This window comes from Salvelinus alpinus, chromosome 4 (genome assembly GCF_045679555.1).
Source record: "Salvelinus alpinus chromosome 4, SLU_Salpinus.1, whole genome shotgun sequence".
NCBI classification, from domain to species: Eukaryota; Metazoa; Chordata; class Actinopteri; order Salmoniformes; family Salmonidae; genus Salvelinus; species Salvelinus alpinus.
In genome coordinates, this window is record NC_092089.1 from 35,518,173 (window position 1) to 35,537,563 (window position 19,391).

Here is a 19,391-nt window from a genome sequence, read left to right on the forward strand (position 1 = left end):
ACAAAATGACTGCGTTTTTGTCTTTTGAGCTTCTAGTCATGATATCTATGCTGCCTACTCAATCACTTTTGATATCTACTGTTTACAGGCCTCCTGGGCCATATACAGCGTTCCTCACTGAGTTCCCTGAATTCCTATCGGACCTTAGTAGTCATGGCAGATAATATTCACATTTTTGGTGACTTTAATATTCACATGGAAAAGTCCAAAGACCAACTCCAAAAGGCTTAACCACCTAACCGAGGAACTACATTTAACCTTGCGTAATACCCTAGATGCAGTCGCACCCCTAAAAACGAAAAACATTTGTCATAAGAAACTAGCTCCAAGGTATACAGAAATACCCAACTCCTGAAGCAAGCTTCCAGAAAATTGGAACGGAAATGGCGCTATACCAAACTGGAAGTCTTCCGACAAGCTTGGAAAGAGTACCGTGCAGTATCGAAGAGCCCTCACTGCTACTCGATCATCCTATTTTTCTAAATGAATTGAGGAGAATAAGAACAATCCTAAATGTATTTCTGATACTGTCGCAAAGCTAACTAAAAAGCAGCATTCCCCAAGAGAGGATGGCTTTCACTTCAGCAGTGATAAATTCCTGAACTTCTTTGACAAAAAGATCATGATCATTAGAAAGCAAATTACGGACTCCTCTTTAAATCTGTGTATTTCTCCAAAGCTCAGTTGTCCTGAGTCTGCACAACACTGCCAGGACCTAAGATCAGGAGAGACACTCAAGTTTTTTAATACTATATATCTCTTGCCACATTGATGAAAATAGTCTTGGACTCTTAACCTTCAAGCTGCATACTGGACCCTGTTCCAACTAAACTACTGAAAGAGCTGCTTCCTGTGCTTAGCCCTTCTATGTTGAACATAATAAACGACTCCCTATCCACCGGATGTGTACCAAACTCACTAAAAGTGACAGCAATAAAGCCTCTCTTGAAAAAGTCAAACCTTGACCCAGAAAATAAATAAAAAACACGGCCTATATCAAATCTCCCATTCCTCTCAAAACATTTTGAAAAAGCTGTTGCGCAGCAGCTCACTGCCTTCCAGAAGACAAACATTGTATACGAAACACTTCCGTCTGGTTTTAGACCCTATCATAGCACTGAGACTGCACTCGTGAAGGTGGTATATTACCTTTTAAAACTTCTTAAGGCTAGGGGGCGGTATTTTCACGTCCGGATGAAAAGCGTGCACAAAGTAAACTGCCTGCTACTCAGGCCCAGAAGCTAGGATATTCATATTATTAGTAGATTTGGATAGAAAACAATCTGACGTTTCTAAAACTGTTTGAATGATGTCTGTGGGTATAACATAACTTATTTGGCAGGTGAAACCCCGAGTACAAACCATCCAGGAAAACATTTTTTGAGGTCACTCTCTTTTCAATGGGTTCCAATGGGAATCTAGAATTCTAAGGCAGTTGCTTGCAGTTCCTATCGCTTCCACTGGATGTCAACAGTCTTTAGAAATTGGTTGATGTTTTTCCTTTGTGTAATGAAGAAGTTGGGCTGTCCAGAACGAGGGTCGAGTGAAGTGTACTGTTTGATAGAGGCGTGTGACCTGAAAAGCATGCTCCACTTTGTTTTCCTCCGGTATTGAACGCAGTTTACCCTGTCTTAAATTGCATCGATTATTTACGTAAAGAAATACCTAAAGTTCTATAAGGAAAGTTGTTTGAAATGTTTGGACAAAGATTACAGGCAAATTATGAGATATTTTGTAGTCATGTTGCGCGAGATGAAACCGGTGTTTTTCTGGATCAAACGCGCCAAATAAATGGACATTTTGGATATATAAAGACGGAATTAATTGAACAAAAGGACCATTTGTGATGTTTATGGGACATATTGGAGTGCTAACAGAAGAAGCTCGTCAAAGGTAAGGCATGAATCATATCTTTATTTCTGAGTTTCGCGTCGCGGCTGGCGGGTTGAATTATGATTGTCGGTCTTTGTTTGATGGGGTGCTGTCCTCAGATAATAGCATGGTTTGCTTTCGCCGTAAAGCCTTTTTGAAATCTGACACGTTGGCTGGATTAACAAGTGTAGGTTTAATTTGGTGTATTGCATGTGTGATTCCATGAAAGTTTAATATTTATAGTAATTTAATTTGAATTTGGCGCTCTGCCATTTCACCGGATGTTGTCAAATCGATCCAGTTAACGGGATTTGATCCATAAGAAGATAATGGCGTCCAAGGCTCTGCATCTGTCCTCATGCTCCTAGACCTTAGTGCTGCTTTTGATACCATCGATCACCACATCCTTTTGGAGAGATTGGAAACCCAAATTGGTCTACACGGACAAGTTCTGGCCTGCTTTAGATCTTATCTGTCAGGAAAGATATCAGTTTGTCTCTGTCTCTGAATTGTAAATTTTGGTGTTCCTCAAGGTTCTGTTTTAGGACCACTATTGTTTTCACTATATATTTTACCTCTTTGTGATGTCATTCGGAAACGTAATGTTAACTTTCACCGCTATGCGGACGATACACACTTTATATTTCGATTAAACATGGTGAAGCCCCAAAATTGCCCTCCCTGGAAGCCTGTGTTTCAGACATGAGGAAGTGGGTGGTGGAACATTTTTTACTTTTAAACTCGGACAAAACAGAGATGCTAGTTCTAGGTCCCAAGAAACAAAGAGATCTTCTGTTGGATCTGACAATTAATCTTGATGGTTGTACAGTAATCTCAAATAAAACTGTGAAGGACCTCGGCGTTACTCTGGACCCTGATCTCTCTTTGACGAACATATCAAGAATATTTCAAGGACAGATTTTTTTCCATCTACGTAACATTGCAAAAATCTGAACATTTCTGTCCATAAATTATGCAGAAAAATGTATCCATGCTTTTCTCACTTCTACATCAGACTACTGCAATGCTCTACTTTCCGGCTAACCAGATAAAGCACAAAATAAACTTCAGTTAGTGCTAAACACGGCTGCTAGAATCTTGACTAGAACCAAACAATTTGATCATACTACTCCAGTGTAGCCTCTGGCTTCCTGTTCAGGCTAGGGCTTACTTACTTAACGCAATATCTCCGCTCAATAAGAGTATTTCGAATTGAGATTGGTAACCATATTACGGTTAGCGTTGAGGTTAGGGTTGAGCTGGGATGTGGACATGAAGTTAGGGTTAAGGGTTAGGGTTGAGTCGTAATGTGGACATGAATCTAGGGTTAGGTTTGAGGTAAGGGTTTGGGTTGAGCAGGGATGTGGACAAGAGCTAGGGTTAGGGTTGAGGGTTAGGGTTTGGGTTGAGCAGGGATGTTGACATGAAGCTAGTGTTAGGGTTAGGATTGATTAGGGATTTGGAAGAGAAGCTAGGGTTAGGGTTGTGGCAAGGGTTCGGGTTGAGTTGGGATGTGAAATGAAGCTAGGGTTAGGGTTGAGAGTAATGGGGAAGGTTAGGGTTAAGCCGGAGTGTTGACTTTAATCTACTGTCAAAGTACAACTGTTTATTTGAATCTTGTGTATATATTACACTACCTAAGTGTGTGCTTACTTTGATTGTTTTACTGCATATTAACTGCATAGAGTTTAATGGTTTTTGGAGGAACTTATGATTATACAACTTATGTAATGAACTCATGGCCATATAAGGTATACAGAGCCTATTTTTACGACAGCCTTGAATAACTTTCCAACAAAACCCCTTAAACCCAGTTTACAAAGCTAAAATTGGCCTTGTGAGATGCAAAGTTGTGTTTGTCAACTTCTCCAAGAGAATACCAACGTGTGAACCACACAGCTGTGTTGCAGTCATGTTGAGGTCAAGATACAGTCTGAACTGCATAGAATACTGGTCATCTCAAACCGGCAGTTGTAGTGCACTGTACATGTATCACTGTCTCCTGTAAGAAATTCAATCAAATCTAGATGTCAATAACCTGGACTTAAAAGTACTGAGACTAATGACAACAGATATTTAGCTTTCTGCTACCTTCACAGTCAACTTCATACCACACCATGATGGAAACTGCTTCGTCATAATGCTGACCTTGGCAGTGCACCTTTTGCCTCTGATTGGCTTTCTCTTGACCAATCAAACAGTTCCATTAAACGGGGCGGCACACCCGATTCTGCATATATACCAGGGGTGCAGATTAACCCCTTTCATCGACAGGATCATACAGCAACCATGATTTCTCTGGTCTTCGTTCTGCTCATTGGAGCCGCTTGTGAGTATAGTAATGATCATAGAAAAAAGAACAGGACTGTGTAATGACACTAACATCACAAATGTGTTTCTTTGATGTTATTAAGAAATATATTGTTGTTGTTGTTTTATCATAGTGCTATGCTTTTCCATCTCAAAAGCTGAGGTAATATAGCTAAGAATGTGCCTGCTCTCTGTTTACAGTCGCCACGGAGGACGACAAGATTGTCGGAGGGTATGAGTGCAAGGCCAACTCCCAGCCCCACCAGGTGTCTCTGAACTCTGGGTACCACTTCTGTGGTGGCTCCTTGGTCAATGAGAACTGGGTTGTGTCTGCTGCTCACTGCTACAAGTCGTAAGTACACTCCCAAGTGAACTACTAGCAACATATTGAGTCAATAACACCTTGCAACAATTTGATAAGCTTAACTTTTGCCAAACTAAAGGACACAAGTGAACTCCACATTCACATGAACTCTCTCTCTTTCAGCCGTGTGGAGGTGCGTCTGGGCGAGCACAACATCAAGGTAACTGAGGGTAGCGAGCAGTTCATCTCTTCATCTCGCGTGATCCGTCACCCCAACTACAGCTCCTACAACATCGACAATGACATCATGCTGATCAAGCTGAGCAAGCCCGCCACCCTCAACACCTACGTGCAGCCTGTTGCTCTGCCCAGCAGCTGTGCCCCCGCTGGCACCATGTGTACCGTCTCTGGATGGGGCAACACCATGAGCTCCAGTGAGTGCAGAACCTGGGTCAAAGGTTACATGTGCCAGTTGGTCATCTTCATGGTGACTGAGTGTGTTTACAGGCATAGCAAATGTAGACCTACTATTAAAAACACTGTCATTATGTCTAACTATAACTCTCCTCCTTCTACCATCCTCCCTCCCTCCATCCTTCTCTCTCTCGCTCTCTCTCTATCCCCCTCCTTACAGCCGCCGATGGCAACAAGCTGCAGTGTCTGAACATCCCCATCCTGTCCTACAGCGACTGTAACAACTCCTACCCTGGCATGATCACCAATGCCATGTTCTGCGCTGGATACCTGGAGGGAGGCAAGGATTCTTGCCAGGTACTTACCACGTACTTACCACACTGACCTCAATTCAGGGGTACCACAAGGATGACTTTAAATTGACTTATTCAATTGATTAGAAATAAATTGAGAATAAAATAACCAATTCATATCACTTGTCTCCCTTCTCTCTCTCTCTCTCTCTCTCTCTCTCTCTCTCTCTCTCTCTCTCTCTCTCTCTCTCTCTCTCTCTCTCTCTCTCTCTCTCTCTCTCTCTCTCTCTCTCTCTCTCTCTCTCTCTCTCTCTCTCTCTCTCTCCCTTCCTATCTCAATCTCTCAATCTCTCTCAATCTCTCTCTCTCTCTCTCTCTCTCTCTCTCTCTCTCTCTCTCTCTCTCTCTCTCTCTCTCTCTCTCTCTCTCTCTCTCTCTCTCTCTCTCTCTCTCTCTCTCTCTCTCTCTCTCTCTCTCTCTCTCTCTCTCTCTCTCTCTCTCTCTCTCTCTCTCTCTCTCTCTCTCTCTCTCTCTCTCTCTCTCTCTCTCTCTCTCTCTCTCTCTCTCTCTCTCTCTCAGGGTGACTCTGGTGGCCCCGTGGTGTGCAATGGTGAGCTTCAGGGTGTTGTGTCCTGGGGTTACGGATGTGCTGAGCCCGGTAACCCCGGTGTCTACGCCAAGGTAAGACAGAAAACTGGTATTTCTGTTGTGTTTGAGGAAAACATCAAAATACATACATCACTGTGATATCCCTTGGTTTCCTGAAGGAAAAAGACATTGTCTATAAAACATTGATTGATGGTTCTTATGTTGCCTCCCATTGAGTGTGTCCAATAATGTCTTCTTCTCTTCCTCCAGGTGTGCATCTTCAATAACTGGCTGACCAGCACCATGGCCACCTACTAAGTCTGATCCTAGCTTCGGTCCTCCAGCATGGTCCCAGAACTCTACAACATCCTGTGCAGTTCAACATCTACCTTTTATACTGGAGATTAAATACTAATGACAAATAAAGCATTTAACATAATTTGAGTTACTGTGTCTATTCCCAAGGTATAAAACTATAAAAATTAATATACTGTAGAAGGTACTTCTTACATGCATGCAGCATAGAACACATGTTCATGAATGTAGTAGTGCAATAGTATGTTCTGTATGTCATCAAAGGAGTGTTGATTGCAAGTGGAATGTCTCAATTTGTGTTGGTTTATAAATGCTGTAACTATAACAGCTTAATAAAGCACTTCTAATGTACATGTACCGTAGGTGTTTTTAAGGCTTCAATAAACTATAAGGGATAAGTCCGAATACACAATGTATGGTGATGATGTCAAGAAAGTATTGATCTTCAGTTGACCAATTAGAGCATGTTAAAAGAGGGTCCTACCAGTCCCATTTATTATTGGCAATCAAGTATTCTAAGTGGGAACATATCAAACAAAACTTGGGTTGCTGATTCTCTGGCTCCACAGAATACAGATTCTGACTGCACAGACTACTCTCTCTACAAATCATTAGGATTATTTTAATTCTTAATTTTGGTGAACTATCCCTTTAACCTTGTAAACTGTTAGGAGGAATTATTTCTCACTATAAACATCTTTCTACTGGAAACGTCATAGACATGTTCATATTTTCCATGAATCCATGTGGCAACATTAATTATTGGTTTTATGGGGCTATGCCTGTGTAAATGTCAGAGAGAAGTGATCACTTGATGCATAAAAACGGTTACAACTTTGTATTTTCTCCAATGCTCCAATAAATCAAAATGAACTATATTCAGTGAAGAGTGTCTTTTGTATACACATTTTATATTGCTGCTACAGTATGCTATTAACACATACTGTTGTGTATGTGTTCAATAGTGTAAGGCGCCTTTAAGGGGGTTCGAAGGCTGGAACGTCAACTATAATGAAAGTTAAGATCAGACAGAGGCAGCGTACAGGAGCGAAATAAAACGTGACTTTAATCTCTATAAGCAACCACCATCTCAATCAGTTCACGTGACAGATAGGAATTTATAGACACAGGTCAGGCATTACCAATCAATGATAATCAATTGGTAATCACACTTACAATAGCATACTTGTAACCCATTTCACCAACAACTTAAAAACCCACTCATGTAGTAAAAACTCTAAGGGCTCTATTCAATCAGATCCGCTTTAGCAGACATCGGCATAGTGGTTGGTTGTTTTGGCGTTGTTGGAGGTGCAACTGCATTAAAGCTGTCAAATCCACAAGTGGCTCCCGGCCTAGTGGTTAGGATTTGGCTCTCTCACCGCCGCGTCCTGGGTCTGCTTCCTGGTCAGGGAACTGCTTTTTGGGGATCCCGAGTGGCGCAGCAGTCTAAAGCACTGCTTGATGTGTCACTACAGACACTCTGGTTTGAATCCAGGCTGTATCACAACCGGCCATGATTGGGAATCCCATAGGGCGGCGCACAATTGGCCCACATTTGGCCAGTGTAGGCTGTCATTGTAAATAAGAATTTGTTCTTATCTGACTTGCCTAGTTAAACCTGCATTTTTTAGACTACAGTAATTCCTTTTTCTTTAATTCTGTTACCGATTTGGTTTTAATCACCTAATAATTCTTAAAAATGTACCCGCTCACAACAGTATCGCTAATGTAATGACTTGAAAGAATAAGTTAATTCATAAAAAATATTATAGTAGAACGTGTTTAGAATTTCTACTCTTTGAGCTCAAAAAGTGCCATTGGTAACATGAGTTATCGTTAGATGACTGCTAATGAACTTAGCACTTGGCGACACCTTTTGAGTTTTTACACATTAATGATGTCGATGTACCTTGCTGCTGTAAAGGAATTTTGAAAAGCCACTTTCAAAAGGCCTCAAACTGCACACTATTACACACTACAAAAGGTAATACTTTACATTACATTGCCCTTATTACTGTGTAATTACTCATGTAATTACACTGTATTAAGTATGAATAATTATTCATTATAAATTACTAATAATGATTAAGTATTGAAATTGTTACAAGGAGTTACAATGCACTTACAGCAGTGAGCCTAACCCCAACTTTAGCTCTAACCCTAACCCTAACCCTAAATACAATGCAAAGTACGTACAATGCAACAATGGTTAGAAATTATAATACGTGTTACACTGTAATTACAGGAATAATTACACAGTAAGAAGGGCACTGTAATGTAAAGTGTAACCAACATGCAAAACATACTGCATGTGATTTGCATATGAGTTCACATATAAAACATACTACATGTGATTTGCATATGAGTTCACATATAAAACATACTGCATGTGATTTGCATATGAGTTCACATATAAAACATACCACATGTGATTTGCATATGAGTTCACATATAAACATAGTACATTTGATTTACATATGAGTTCACATATAAACATACTGCATGAGATTTGCATATGAGTTCACATATAAAACATAGTACATTTGATTTGCATATGAGTTCACATATAAAATATGCTACTTTTGTTTTGCATATGAGTTCACATATAAAACATACTGCATGTGTTTCACACATGTGTTCACATGCCATAACCTTCGATCACATGCCATATGTTGACTTTCCACTTAAACAGGCTTCTGTCAATTTTAAGGCCTGGCCCGAAATCAGAAAAAACTTCCCTTTAGTGAATCCATTAGCTGCTCCTCCCTGTGGCACGCTCTGCATGCGCTCTGCTCATGGCGGCTCTGTGTCTGTGACTATCAAGCAACAGCTCCGCTTGGGCTGCTCTGCACAATGAAGAGACATGAGAGAACAGTTAGCTGTTAGCTACTTTCGGTCACACTACATTCTTATTTTCCGTGAATAAATCTCTCCTGTCTTATATTTGACGAAGTTGTTATGATCTTAGTGATGTGTCACTACAGTTATGATCTTAGTGATGTGTCACTACAGTTATGATCTTAGTGAGATATGACAGTATTGCGCAGCACAGCGCGAGTAAATGACTCAGCTTCGAAATGTTAGTGATCAATTTATTGATAAACGAGCCCTGCCTGTACCCTAGCTTTGATGAAAAAACAACCCTATGTATAATGTCATGGCCTGTCCGGGTTGGAGTCAGGTAGCAGAGCTCTAGGTGTCATTCATCTGGCTAGTGTCGGACTTCTCACAGGCCTTATTTGACAGGATGGGGATGTCCTCACACTGGAGTTTAAACAGGTTGGACACTGACAGAGACAGCCACACTTTCAGGGCCCCCTTCAGACCCACAGTCTGAAGGGGGAAGTATACATACTTATACAGTGGGGAGAACAAGTATTTGATACACTGCCGATTTTGCAGGTTTTCCTACTTACAACGCATGTAGAGGTCTGTAATTTTTATCATAGGTACACTTCAACTGTGAGAGACGGAATCTAAAACAAAAATCCAGAAAATCACATTGTATAATTTTTAAGTAATTCATTTGCATTTTATTGCATGACATAAGTATTTGATACATCAGAAAAGCAGATCTTAATATTTGGTACAGAAACCTCTGTTTGCAAATACACAGATCAAACGTTTCCTGTAGTTCTTGACCAGGTTTGCACACACTGCAGCAGGGATTTTGGCCCACTCCTCCATACAGACCTTCTCCAGATCCTTCAGGTTTCGGTGCTGGCGCTGGGCAATACGGACTTTCAGCTCCCTCCAAAGATTTTCTATTGGGTTCAGGTCTGGAGACTGGCTAGGCCACTCCAGGACCTTGAGATGTTTCTTACGGAGCCACTCCTTAGTTGCCCTGGCTGTGTGTTTCGGGTTGTTGTCATGCTGGAAGACCCAGCCACGACCCATCTTCAATGTTCTTACTGAGGGAAGGAGGTTGTTGGCCAAGATCTCGCGATACATGGCCCCATCCATCCTCCCCTCAATACGGTGCAGTCGTCCTGTCCCCTTTGCAGAAAAGCATCCCCAAAGAATGATGTTTCCACCTCCATGCTTCACGGTTGGGATGGTGTTCTTGGGGTTGTACTCATCCTTCTTCTTCCTCCAAACACGGCGAGTGGAGTTTAGACCAAAAAGCTCTATTTTTGTCTCATCAGACCACATGACCTTCTCCCATTCCTCCTCTGGATCATCCAGATGGTCATTGGCAAACTTCAGACGGGCCTGGACATGCGCTGGCTTGAGCAGGAGGTCCTTGCGCGCACTGCAGGATTTTAATCCATGACGGCGTAGTGTGTTACTAATGGTTTTCTTTGAGACTGTGGTCCCAGCTCTCTTCAGGTCATTGACCAGGTCCTGCCATGTAGTTCTGGGCTGATCCCTCACCTTCCTCATGATCATTGATGCCCCACGAGGTGAGATCTTGCATGGAGCCCCAGACCGAGGGTGATTGACCGTCATCTTGAACTTCTTCCATTTTCTAATAATTGCGCCAACAGTTGTTGCCTTCTCACCAAGCTGCTTGCCTATTGTCCTGTAGCCCATCCCAGCCTTGTGCAGGTTTACAATTTTATCCCTGATGTCCTTACACAGCTCTCTGGTCTTGGCCATTGTGGAGAGGTTGGCGTCTGTTTGATTGAGTGTGTGGACAGGTGTCTTTTATACAGGTAACGAGTTCAAACAGGTGCAGTTAATACAGGTAATGAGTGGAGAACAGGAGGGCTTCTTAAAGAAAAACTAACAGGTCTGTGAGAGCCGGAATTCTTACTGGTTGGTAGGTGATCAAATACTTATGTCATGCAATAAAATGCAAATTAATTACTTAAAAATTATACAATGTGATTTTCTGGATTTTTGTTTTAGATTCCGTCTCTCACAGTTGAAGTGTACCTATGATAAAAATTACAGACCTCTACATGCTTTGTAAGTAGGAAAACTTGCAAAATCGTCAGTGTATCAAATACTTGTTCTCCCCACTGTACATACATACATACTTCCGGCGCCGACCGAGATGGCCTGCCTCGCTTCGCGTTCCTAGGAAAATATGCAGTATTTTGTTTTTTTATGTGTTATTCCTTACATTGGTACCCCAGGTAATCTTAGGTTTCATTACATACAGTCGGGAGGAACTACTGAATATAAGAGCAATGTCAACTCGCGTCAACTCACCATCATTACAACCAGGAATATGACTCTCCCGAAGCGGATCCAGTGTTTTGCCTTCCACCCAATACAATGGATCTGATCCCAGCCGGCGACCCTAAGCGACGCCGAAAAAGGGGCAAACGAAGCGGTCTCGTGGTCAGGCTTCGGAGACGGGCACATCGCGCTCCACTCCCTAGCATACTACTCGCCAATGTCCAGTCTCTTGACAATAAGGTTGATGAAATCCGAGCACGGGTAACATTCCAGAGAGACATCAGGGATTGTAACGTTCTCTGCTTCACGGAAACATGGCTCACTCAAGAGACGCTAACGAAGTCGGTGCAGCCAGCTGGTTTCTTCACGCATCGCGCCGACAGAAACAAACATCTTTCTGGTAAGAAGAGGGGCGGGGGTGTATGCCTTATGATTAACGAGACGTGGTGTGATCATAACAACATACAGGAACTCAAGTCATTCTGTTCACCTGATCTAGAATTCCTCACAATCAAATGTCGACCGCATTATCTACCAAGGGAATTCTCTTCGATTATAATCACAGCCGTATATATCCCCCCCCAAGCAGACACATCGATGGCCCTGAACGAACTTTATCTGACTCTTTGTAAACTGGAAACCACACACCCTGAGGCTGCATTCATCGTAGCTGGGGATTTTAACAAGGCTAATCTGAAAACAAAACTCCCTAAATTCTATCAGCATATCGATTGTGCTACCAGGGCTGGTAAAACCTTGGATCATTGTTATACTAACTTCCGCAACGCATATAAGGCCCTCCCCCGCCCTCCTTTCGGAAAAGCTGACCACGACTCCATTTTGTTGCTTCCAGCCTACAAACAGAAACTAAAACAACAAGCTCCCTCGCTCAGGTCTGTTCAACGCTGGTCCGACCAATTTAATTCCACGCTTCAAGACTGCTTCGCTCACGTGGATTGGGATATGTTCCGCATTGCGTCCAACAACAATATTGACGAATACGCTGATTCGGTGAGCGAGTTCATTAGAAAGTGCATTGACGATGTCGTACCCACAGCAACGATTAAAACATTCCCAAACCAGAAGCCGTGGATTGATGGCAGCATTCGCGTGAAACTGAAAGCGCGAACCACTGCTTTTAACCAGGGCAAGGTGACCGGAAACATGACCGAATACAAACAGTGTAGCTATTCTCTCCGCAAGGCAATCAAACAAGCTAAGTCCCAGTATAGAGACAAAGTAGAGTCGCAATTCAACAGCTCAGACACAAGAGGTATGTGGCAGGGTCTACAGTCAATCACGGATTACAAAAAGAAAACCAGCCCCGTTGCGGACCAGGATGTCTTGCTCCCAGACAGGCTAAATAACTTTTTTGCTCGCTTTGAGGACAATACAGTGCCACTGACACGGCCCGCTACCAAAACCTGCGGGCTCTCCTTCAATGCAGCCGAGGTGAGTAAAACATTTAAATGTGTTAACCCTCGCATGGCTGCAGGCCCAGACGGCATTCCCAGCCGCGTCCTCAGAGCATGCGCAGACCAGCTGGCTGGTGTGTTTAAGGACATATTCAATCAATCCTTATCCCAGTATGCTGTTCCCACATGCTTCAAGAGGGCCACCATTGTTCCTGTTCCCAAGAAAGCTAAGGTAACTGAGCTAAACGACTACCGCCCCGTAGCACTCACTTCCGTCATCATGAAGTGCTTTGAGAGACTAGTCAAGGACCATATCACTTCCACCCTACCTGACACCCTAGACCAGGGGTGGGCAAACTTTTTGACTCGCGGGCCACAATGGGTTCTAAAATTTGACAGAGGGGCCGGGCCAGGAGCATTTGGAGGGAGTGTTTGGGCCGGATATACTAAAGCATTAAATGTAGTGTGTGCAAACCTCATAGCACAGTAAGAACACTACAACCCAATTTATTAACTGTCTTTCAAATGTGAAAAATAGCCCTTATCAGTTAATAAATTTGTCTCAAGGAATATGCAAGATATGGCATTTACATACTATTTCGCAGATACCGGGATGAGGAAATGTAAATAGATTAAAATAACATACGCACTGTGATTTATCAAGATTGCGTCTGTTTTTAATAAGTTTCAATCGAAGGTGCAAAGTTAAAGAAATCAACATTTATTGAAAAATGGAATCACTTTCAACATTCAAAACATATTATTACACAACGAAATACTCAAGCTCAATAATATCTACTTGTGTTAAACTCCGCAAAATCATGGATGGATTGTCCTGACCGCGCGCTCTACAAACTCGCCACGGACTCGCCAAAATTAAAGTGAAATAAAGAGAAATACGCGCCACTCCAACAACGGTCAATGTGTTTTGAGTGCGCCATCTATTGGGGAAACGTGGGCATTGCAGGGAAAGGGGAAAAAAAGGAGGTTTTTACTATAATTTGGACAAGTTCGGCGGGCCGGATTAAAAAGCCTAACGGGCCGTATGTGGCCCGCGGGCCGTAGTTTGCCCATGTCTGCCCTAGACCCACTCCAATTTGCTTACCGACCCAATAGGTCCACAGACGACGCAATCGCAACCACACTGCACACTGCCCTAACCCATCTGGACAAGAGAAATACCTATGTGAGAATGCTGTTCATCGACTACAGCTCAGCATTTAACTCCATAGTACCCTCCAAACTCGTCATCAAGCTTGAGACCCTGGGTCTCGACCCCGCCCTGTGCAACTGGGTCCTGGACTTCCTGACGGGCCGCCCCCAGGTGGTGAGGGTAGGTAACAACATCTCCACCCCGCTGATCCTCAACACCGGGGCCCCAAAAGGGTGCGTTCTGAGCCCTCTCCTGTACTCCCTGTTCACCCACGACTGCGTGGCCATGCACGCCTCCAACTCAATCATCAAGTTTGCGGACGACACTACAGTGGTAGGCTTGATTACCAACAACGACGAGACGGCCTACAGGGAGGAGGTGAGGGCCCTCGGAGTGTGGTGTCAGGAAAATAACCTCACACTCAACGTCAACAAAACAAAGGAGATGATTGTGGACTTCAGGAAACAGCAGAGGGAGCACCCCCCTATCCACATCGACGGGACAGTAGTGGAGAAGGTGGAAAGTTTTAAGTTCCTCGGTGTACACATCACGGACAAACTGAATTGGTCCACCCACACAGACAGCGTTGTGAAGAAGGCGCAGCAGCGCCTCTTCAACCTCAGGAGGCTGAAGAAATTTGGCTTGTCACCAAAAGCAGTCACAAACTTCTACAGATGCACAATCGAGAGCATCCTGTCGGGCTGTATCACCGCCTGGTACGGCAACTGCTCCGCCCACAACCGTAAGGCTCTCCAGAGGGTAGTGAGGTCTGCACAACGCATCACCAGGGGAAAACTACCTGCCCTCCAGGACACCTACACCACCCGATGTCACAGGAAGGCCATAAAGATCATCAAGGACAACAACCACCCAAGCCACTGCCTGTTCACCCCGCTATCATCCAGAAGGCGAGGTCAGTACAGGTGCATCAAAGCAGGGACCGAGAGACTGAAAAACAGCTTCTATCTCAAGGCCATCAGACTGTTAAACAGCCACCACTAACATTTAGTGGTCGCTGCCAACATACTGACTCAACTCCAGCCACTTTAATAATGGGAATTGATGGAAATTATGTAAAAATGTACCACTAGTCACTTTAAACAATGCCACTTAATATAATGTTTACATACCCTACATTACTCATCTCATATGTATATGTATATACTGTACTCTATATCATCTACTGCATCTTGCCATCTTTATGTAATACATGTATCACTAGCCACTTTAAACTATGCCACTTTATGTTTACATACCCTACATTACTCATCTCATATGTATATACTGTACTCTATACCATCTACTGCATCTTGCCTATGCCGTTCTGTACCATCACTCATTCATATATCTTTATGTACATATTCTTTATCCCTTTACACTTGTGTGTATAAGGTAGTAGTTGTGGAATTGTTAGGTTAGATTACTTGTTGGTTATTACTGCATTGTCGGAACTAGAAGCACAAGCATTTCGCTACACTCGCATTAACATCTGCTAACCATGTGTATGTGACAAATAAAATTTGATTTGATTTGAGTACCATTTTACACCCAGTCTGCATTCCCACCAGAGTCGGTATCAATTTTACCCTATTCAGACACCCCACACATGTCCCCGGCCTTGGGGCAGGCTGTGGGCAGGGCGATGGGCTTGACAAACTTGTTGAGAGTGACAGGGTGGGCCAGCTTCAACAGCATAATGTCGTGGTCCAGGGTCTGGTAGTCATAGCTCTGGTACCAGTAGATGGCGTCCACAGACAGATGATTTGTGAGTGAAAACAGGAGAGAAAACATGAAACAGAAAGAAAATATAATGCACTTGTAACAGTATAACTTTAGTACGTCCCCTCGCCCCGACACGGGCGCGAACCAGGGACCCTCTGCACACATCAACAACTGACACCCACGAAGCATCGTTACCCATCGCTCCACAAAAGCCGCGGCCATTGCAGAGCAAGGGGAAACCCTACTTCAGGTCTCAGAGCAAGTGACGTAACCGATTGAAATGCTATTAGCGCGTACCCGCTAACTAGCTAGCCATTTCACATCCGTTACACTCACCCCCCCTTTCAACCTCCTCCTTTTCCGCAGCAACCAGTGATCCGGGTCAACAGCATCAATGTAACAGTATAACTTTAAACCGTCCCCTCGCCCCGACACGGGCGCGAACCAGGGACCCTCTGCACACATCAACAACGGTCGCCCACGAAGCATCGTTACCCATCGCTCCACAAAGGCCGCGGCCCTTGCAGAGCAAGGGGTAACACTACTAATACGTTTCAGAGCAAGTGACGTAACTGATTGAAACGCTACTAGCGCGTACCCGCTAACTAGCTAGCCATTTCACATCCGTTACACACTGACGGAGGAAGAGAGGCTTGAGGGAAAAGATAAGTGAATGTGACCTTAGTACTTACATAATCCAGCAGTGGGAGGCAACGATGATCCACTGGGCGTTGATGAGGGAGCCTCACACTCATAACCCCAACGATCCTATTATCCATAGGAGCTGCCACTGAGGGAATTAAGGATAGGGAGGGAGGGTGAGATGAGAAAGAGAGAAGGATGAAGAGAGGGAGTAGTGTTCAGAAAGCATGACAGGAGGAAGGTTATGCAGAGGTTAGAGTTAATGTTATATTATACAAGATGGGCAAATGGGGAGCACTAACCTTTCAGCATGACAATAATCTACAACACAAGGCCAAATCTACACTGGAGTTGTTTACCAATAAGACATTGAATGTTTCTGAGTGGCCAAGTTACAGTTTTGACTTTAATCTGCTTGAAAATCTATGGCAAGACTTGAAAATTGCTGTCTAGCCATGATCCCCAACATCTTGACAAAGCTTGAAGAATGTTGAAAATAATAATGGGCTAATATTGCACAGTCCAGGTGTGTAAAGCTCTTATAGACTTAACCAAGAAGATTCACAGCTGCTTCTAGATTGTTAACTCAGGGAGCTGAATGCTTATGCAACAACTATATTTTAGTTAAACAATTTCTGTGAATCTTTAAAAAACAAACATTTTCTTCCACTTTGACATTACATAGAATTTTGGGTAGATTGTTGACCAAAAAAATTCAATCCATTTTAATCCCACTTTGTAACACAATAAAATGTTCCAAAGGGTATGAATACTTTTTCAAGGCACTGTAAATGCACTGTAATTTTATCTCTAAAACTGCTACTTTTTCTCTCTGTCTCATGGCAAAATGTGTAGAATTCCAGGAAATGTGCTTTAAAACGGCAACAAAAATCTGTTCTATAGCAAAATGTGTAGAATTTGCTTGAAAACTGGAAAACTTTCTCTGCTGATGCCAAGAGGTAGACCTACCTTTAAACTGTTCTTTCCCAGGGCCCAAAACTTGATTAGTCTGGCCATGCATTGCAGAAGTCATAGTAAAAGTCCTTGTATGCTATTTTTATTGCATTCTAAAGAAGTTGTGTTCTGATTATGAGGGGGTCCCTGGTGAATTTGCTAACACAAAAGGGGTTCCCGGCCCCAAATAGTTTGAAAACCGCTGTACTTGACTACTGTACTGTGGTCGGCAATGTTGACATCAGAAAAATTAGACGGTAATTTCATTGAATCAAAACTTCTATGAAGATCCTGACGCCATCAATGAAATGAAGAACTATGACAAGTTTACCCAATTAGAGAATGCAGCCAAGGTCAAGGAGGACCTGGATCTCCTAGAGAATGTGACCTTTAACATCGCTGTGACAGGGGAAAGTGGGTCAGGAAAGTCCACTTTTGTTAACGCCTTACTTGGACTGGATGGGGACGAGGGAGCAGCAGAAACCGGAGTGATGGAGACCACCATGAAGGCCATCAGATGCTCCCACCCCACAATGCCTAACGTGAAAATCTGGGACCTGCCTGGTATCGGCACCCCAAACTTTAAAGCAAAGAAGTACCTGAAGGAGGTCAAGTTTGAAACCTACAACTTCTTCATCATCATCGGCACAGTGAGGTTCAAAGAGAACAACATCATGCTGGCCAAAGAGATCCAGAAGATGAAGATGTTTTACTTCGTCCGGTCGAAGATCGACAACGACAGCCGAGCCGAGGCATGGAAGAAGAACCATAGGGAGGAAGATTTGCTCTCCAAGATCAGACATAATTGTGAGGTGAACCTGAAGACCGTAGGGAGCCCAAAAGTCTTTCTCATCTCCACCTTTGAGCTGGGGAAGTGCTTGACTCTCTCTCTCTCTCGAAAAACCTCCCAGAGCACAAGCGGTCCACCTTGATCCAGTCTCTGCTGGTTTGCTCCAAAGTCATGAATGAAAAGAAGAGGAAGGAGCTTTTCAAAACTCCTTGCGTTGCAGCTGCTGCCACCTCAACCACAGCAGCCGTACCCATCCCTGGCTTCTCAGTGGGCTGTGAGGTTGGTATTATGCAGGCCTTCCTCTGCAGGGCCTTCATAGCCTTTGGACTAGATGAGACTCTCAGAACGTGTCCATAAGCCAGTGGATGAACCGAGCTCAGCGATGAAGTCTCGCTTCGCTGGGGGAGTCGATGAGAAGGTGGTGGCTGGAATGCTGAGAACAACAGCTATGGTGGCAGCCAAGACCATCGAGGTTGTGTTGACTAGCATACCTGCCATTGGTAGGTTTGGATCAGTGGGGATTGCCTTTGCCACTACATTACACCTTCTGGATAAGGGATTAAAAGAGATGGTGGAGGATGCTAAAGCAGTGCTCATGGTGGCAGGTGTAGAAGGATGTAAAATGATCAAACTGAAAACACCTTGTTCTTTATGGTGGATGCTATAATGGCTGCAGATACATATCCTACAGGTCAAATGTCAAATGTCTAATCACTTTTGTTACCATGACAACAAAGAGTCAGGAACCCAAGGTTTGAGTTTGTTAACTTAGTTATAGCGTTGTTATTAAAATTAGCATTATTATTAGCATTAGTATTTTGTTAGCTTTAGCATTGTTGACATCCCTTTTTATTTTAGATATTTTGTAATTGTATCTACACTGTCACATGCACAGGGTTGCAGATGTCGTTGCAGTGTTCAGTGAAGTACTTACGATCTGAGCTCCAACAGAGCAGGTGTGAATGAAACAATAAACACAATAAAAGACAAATTATACTGAACAAAAATATAAACGCAACATGCAACAATTTCAATGATTTTACTGAGTTACGGTTCATATAAGGAAATCAGTCAATTGAAATAAATTCATTAGGCCCAAATCTATGGATTTCACGTGACTGGGCAGGTGCGTAGCCATGGGTGGGCCTAGGAGGGCTTTATTACAGACAGAAATACTCCTCATAAATGAAATACTTTCATCAGCTGTCCGGGTGGTTGTTCTCAGATGATCCCGCAGGTAAAGAAGCCGGACGTGGAGGTCATGTGCCGGCGTGGTTACACGTTGTCGGGTGTGAGGCCGGTTGGATGTACCGCCAAATTCTCAAAAACGACATTGTAGAGAAATTAACATGAAATTATCTGGCAACAGCTCTGGTGGACATTCCTGCAGTCAGCATGCCAATTGCATGCTCCCTCAAAACTTGAAACTTGGAATTGTGGTGTGTGACAAAACTGTACATTTTATTGTCCCCAACACAATGTGCACCTG

The 19,391-nt window shown here is 43.3% G+C and overlaps 1 protein-coding gene and 1 pseudogene across 1 annotated transcript; both read left to right on the top strand.

Annotated features, from left to right (window-relative positions):
* Window positions 1–4,073: 4,073 nt before the first annotated feature.
* Window positions 4,074–6,220, top strand: LOC139573423 (trypsin-1-like). The gene is made up of 6 exons (XM_071396841.1): window positions 4,074–4,201; window positions 4,384–4,534; window positions 4,670–4,920; window positions 5,121–5,257; window positions 5,773–5,874; window positions 6,052–6,220. Exons 1-6 carry the CDS (start codon window positions 4,162–4,164, stop codon window positions 6,097–6,099), a joined length of 729 nt encoding a protein of 242 aa, XP_071252942.1. The 5' UTR covers window positions 4,074–4,161; the 3' UTR covers window positions 6,100–6,220.
* An 11,200-nt stretch (window positions 6,221–17,420) lies between these two features.
* On the top strand, window positions 17,421–18,868 carry LOC139572576 (interferon-gamma-inducible GTPase 10-like; annotated as a pseudogene).
* The last annotated feature ends 523 nt before the right edge of the window (window positions 18,869–19,391 follow it).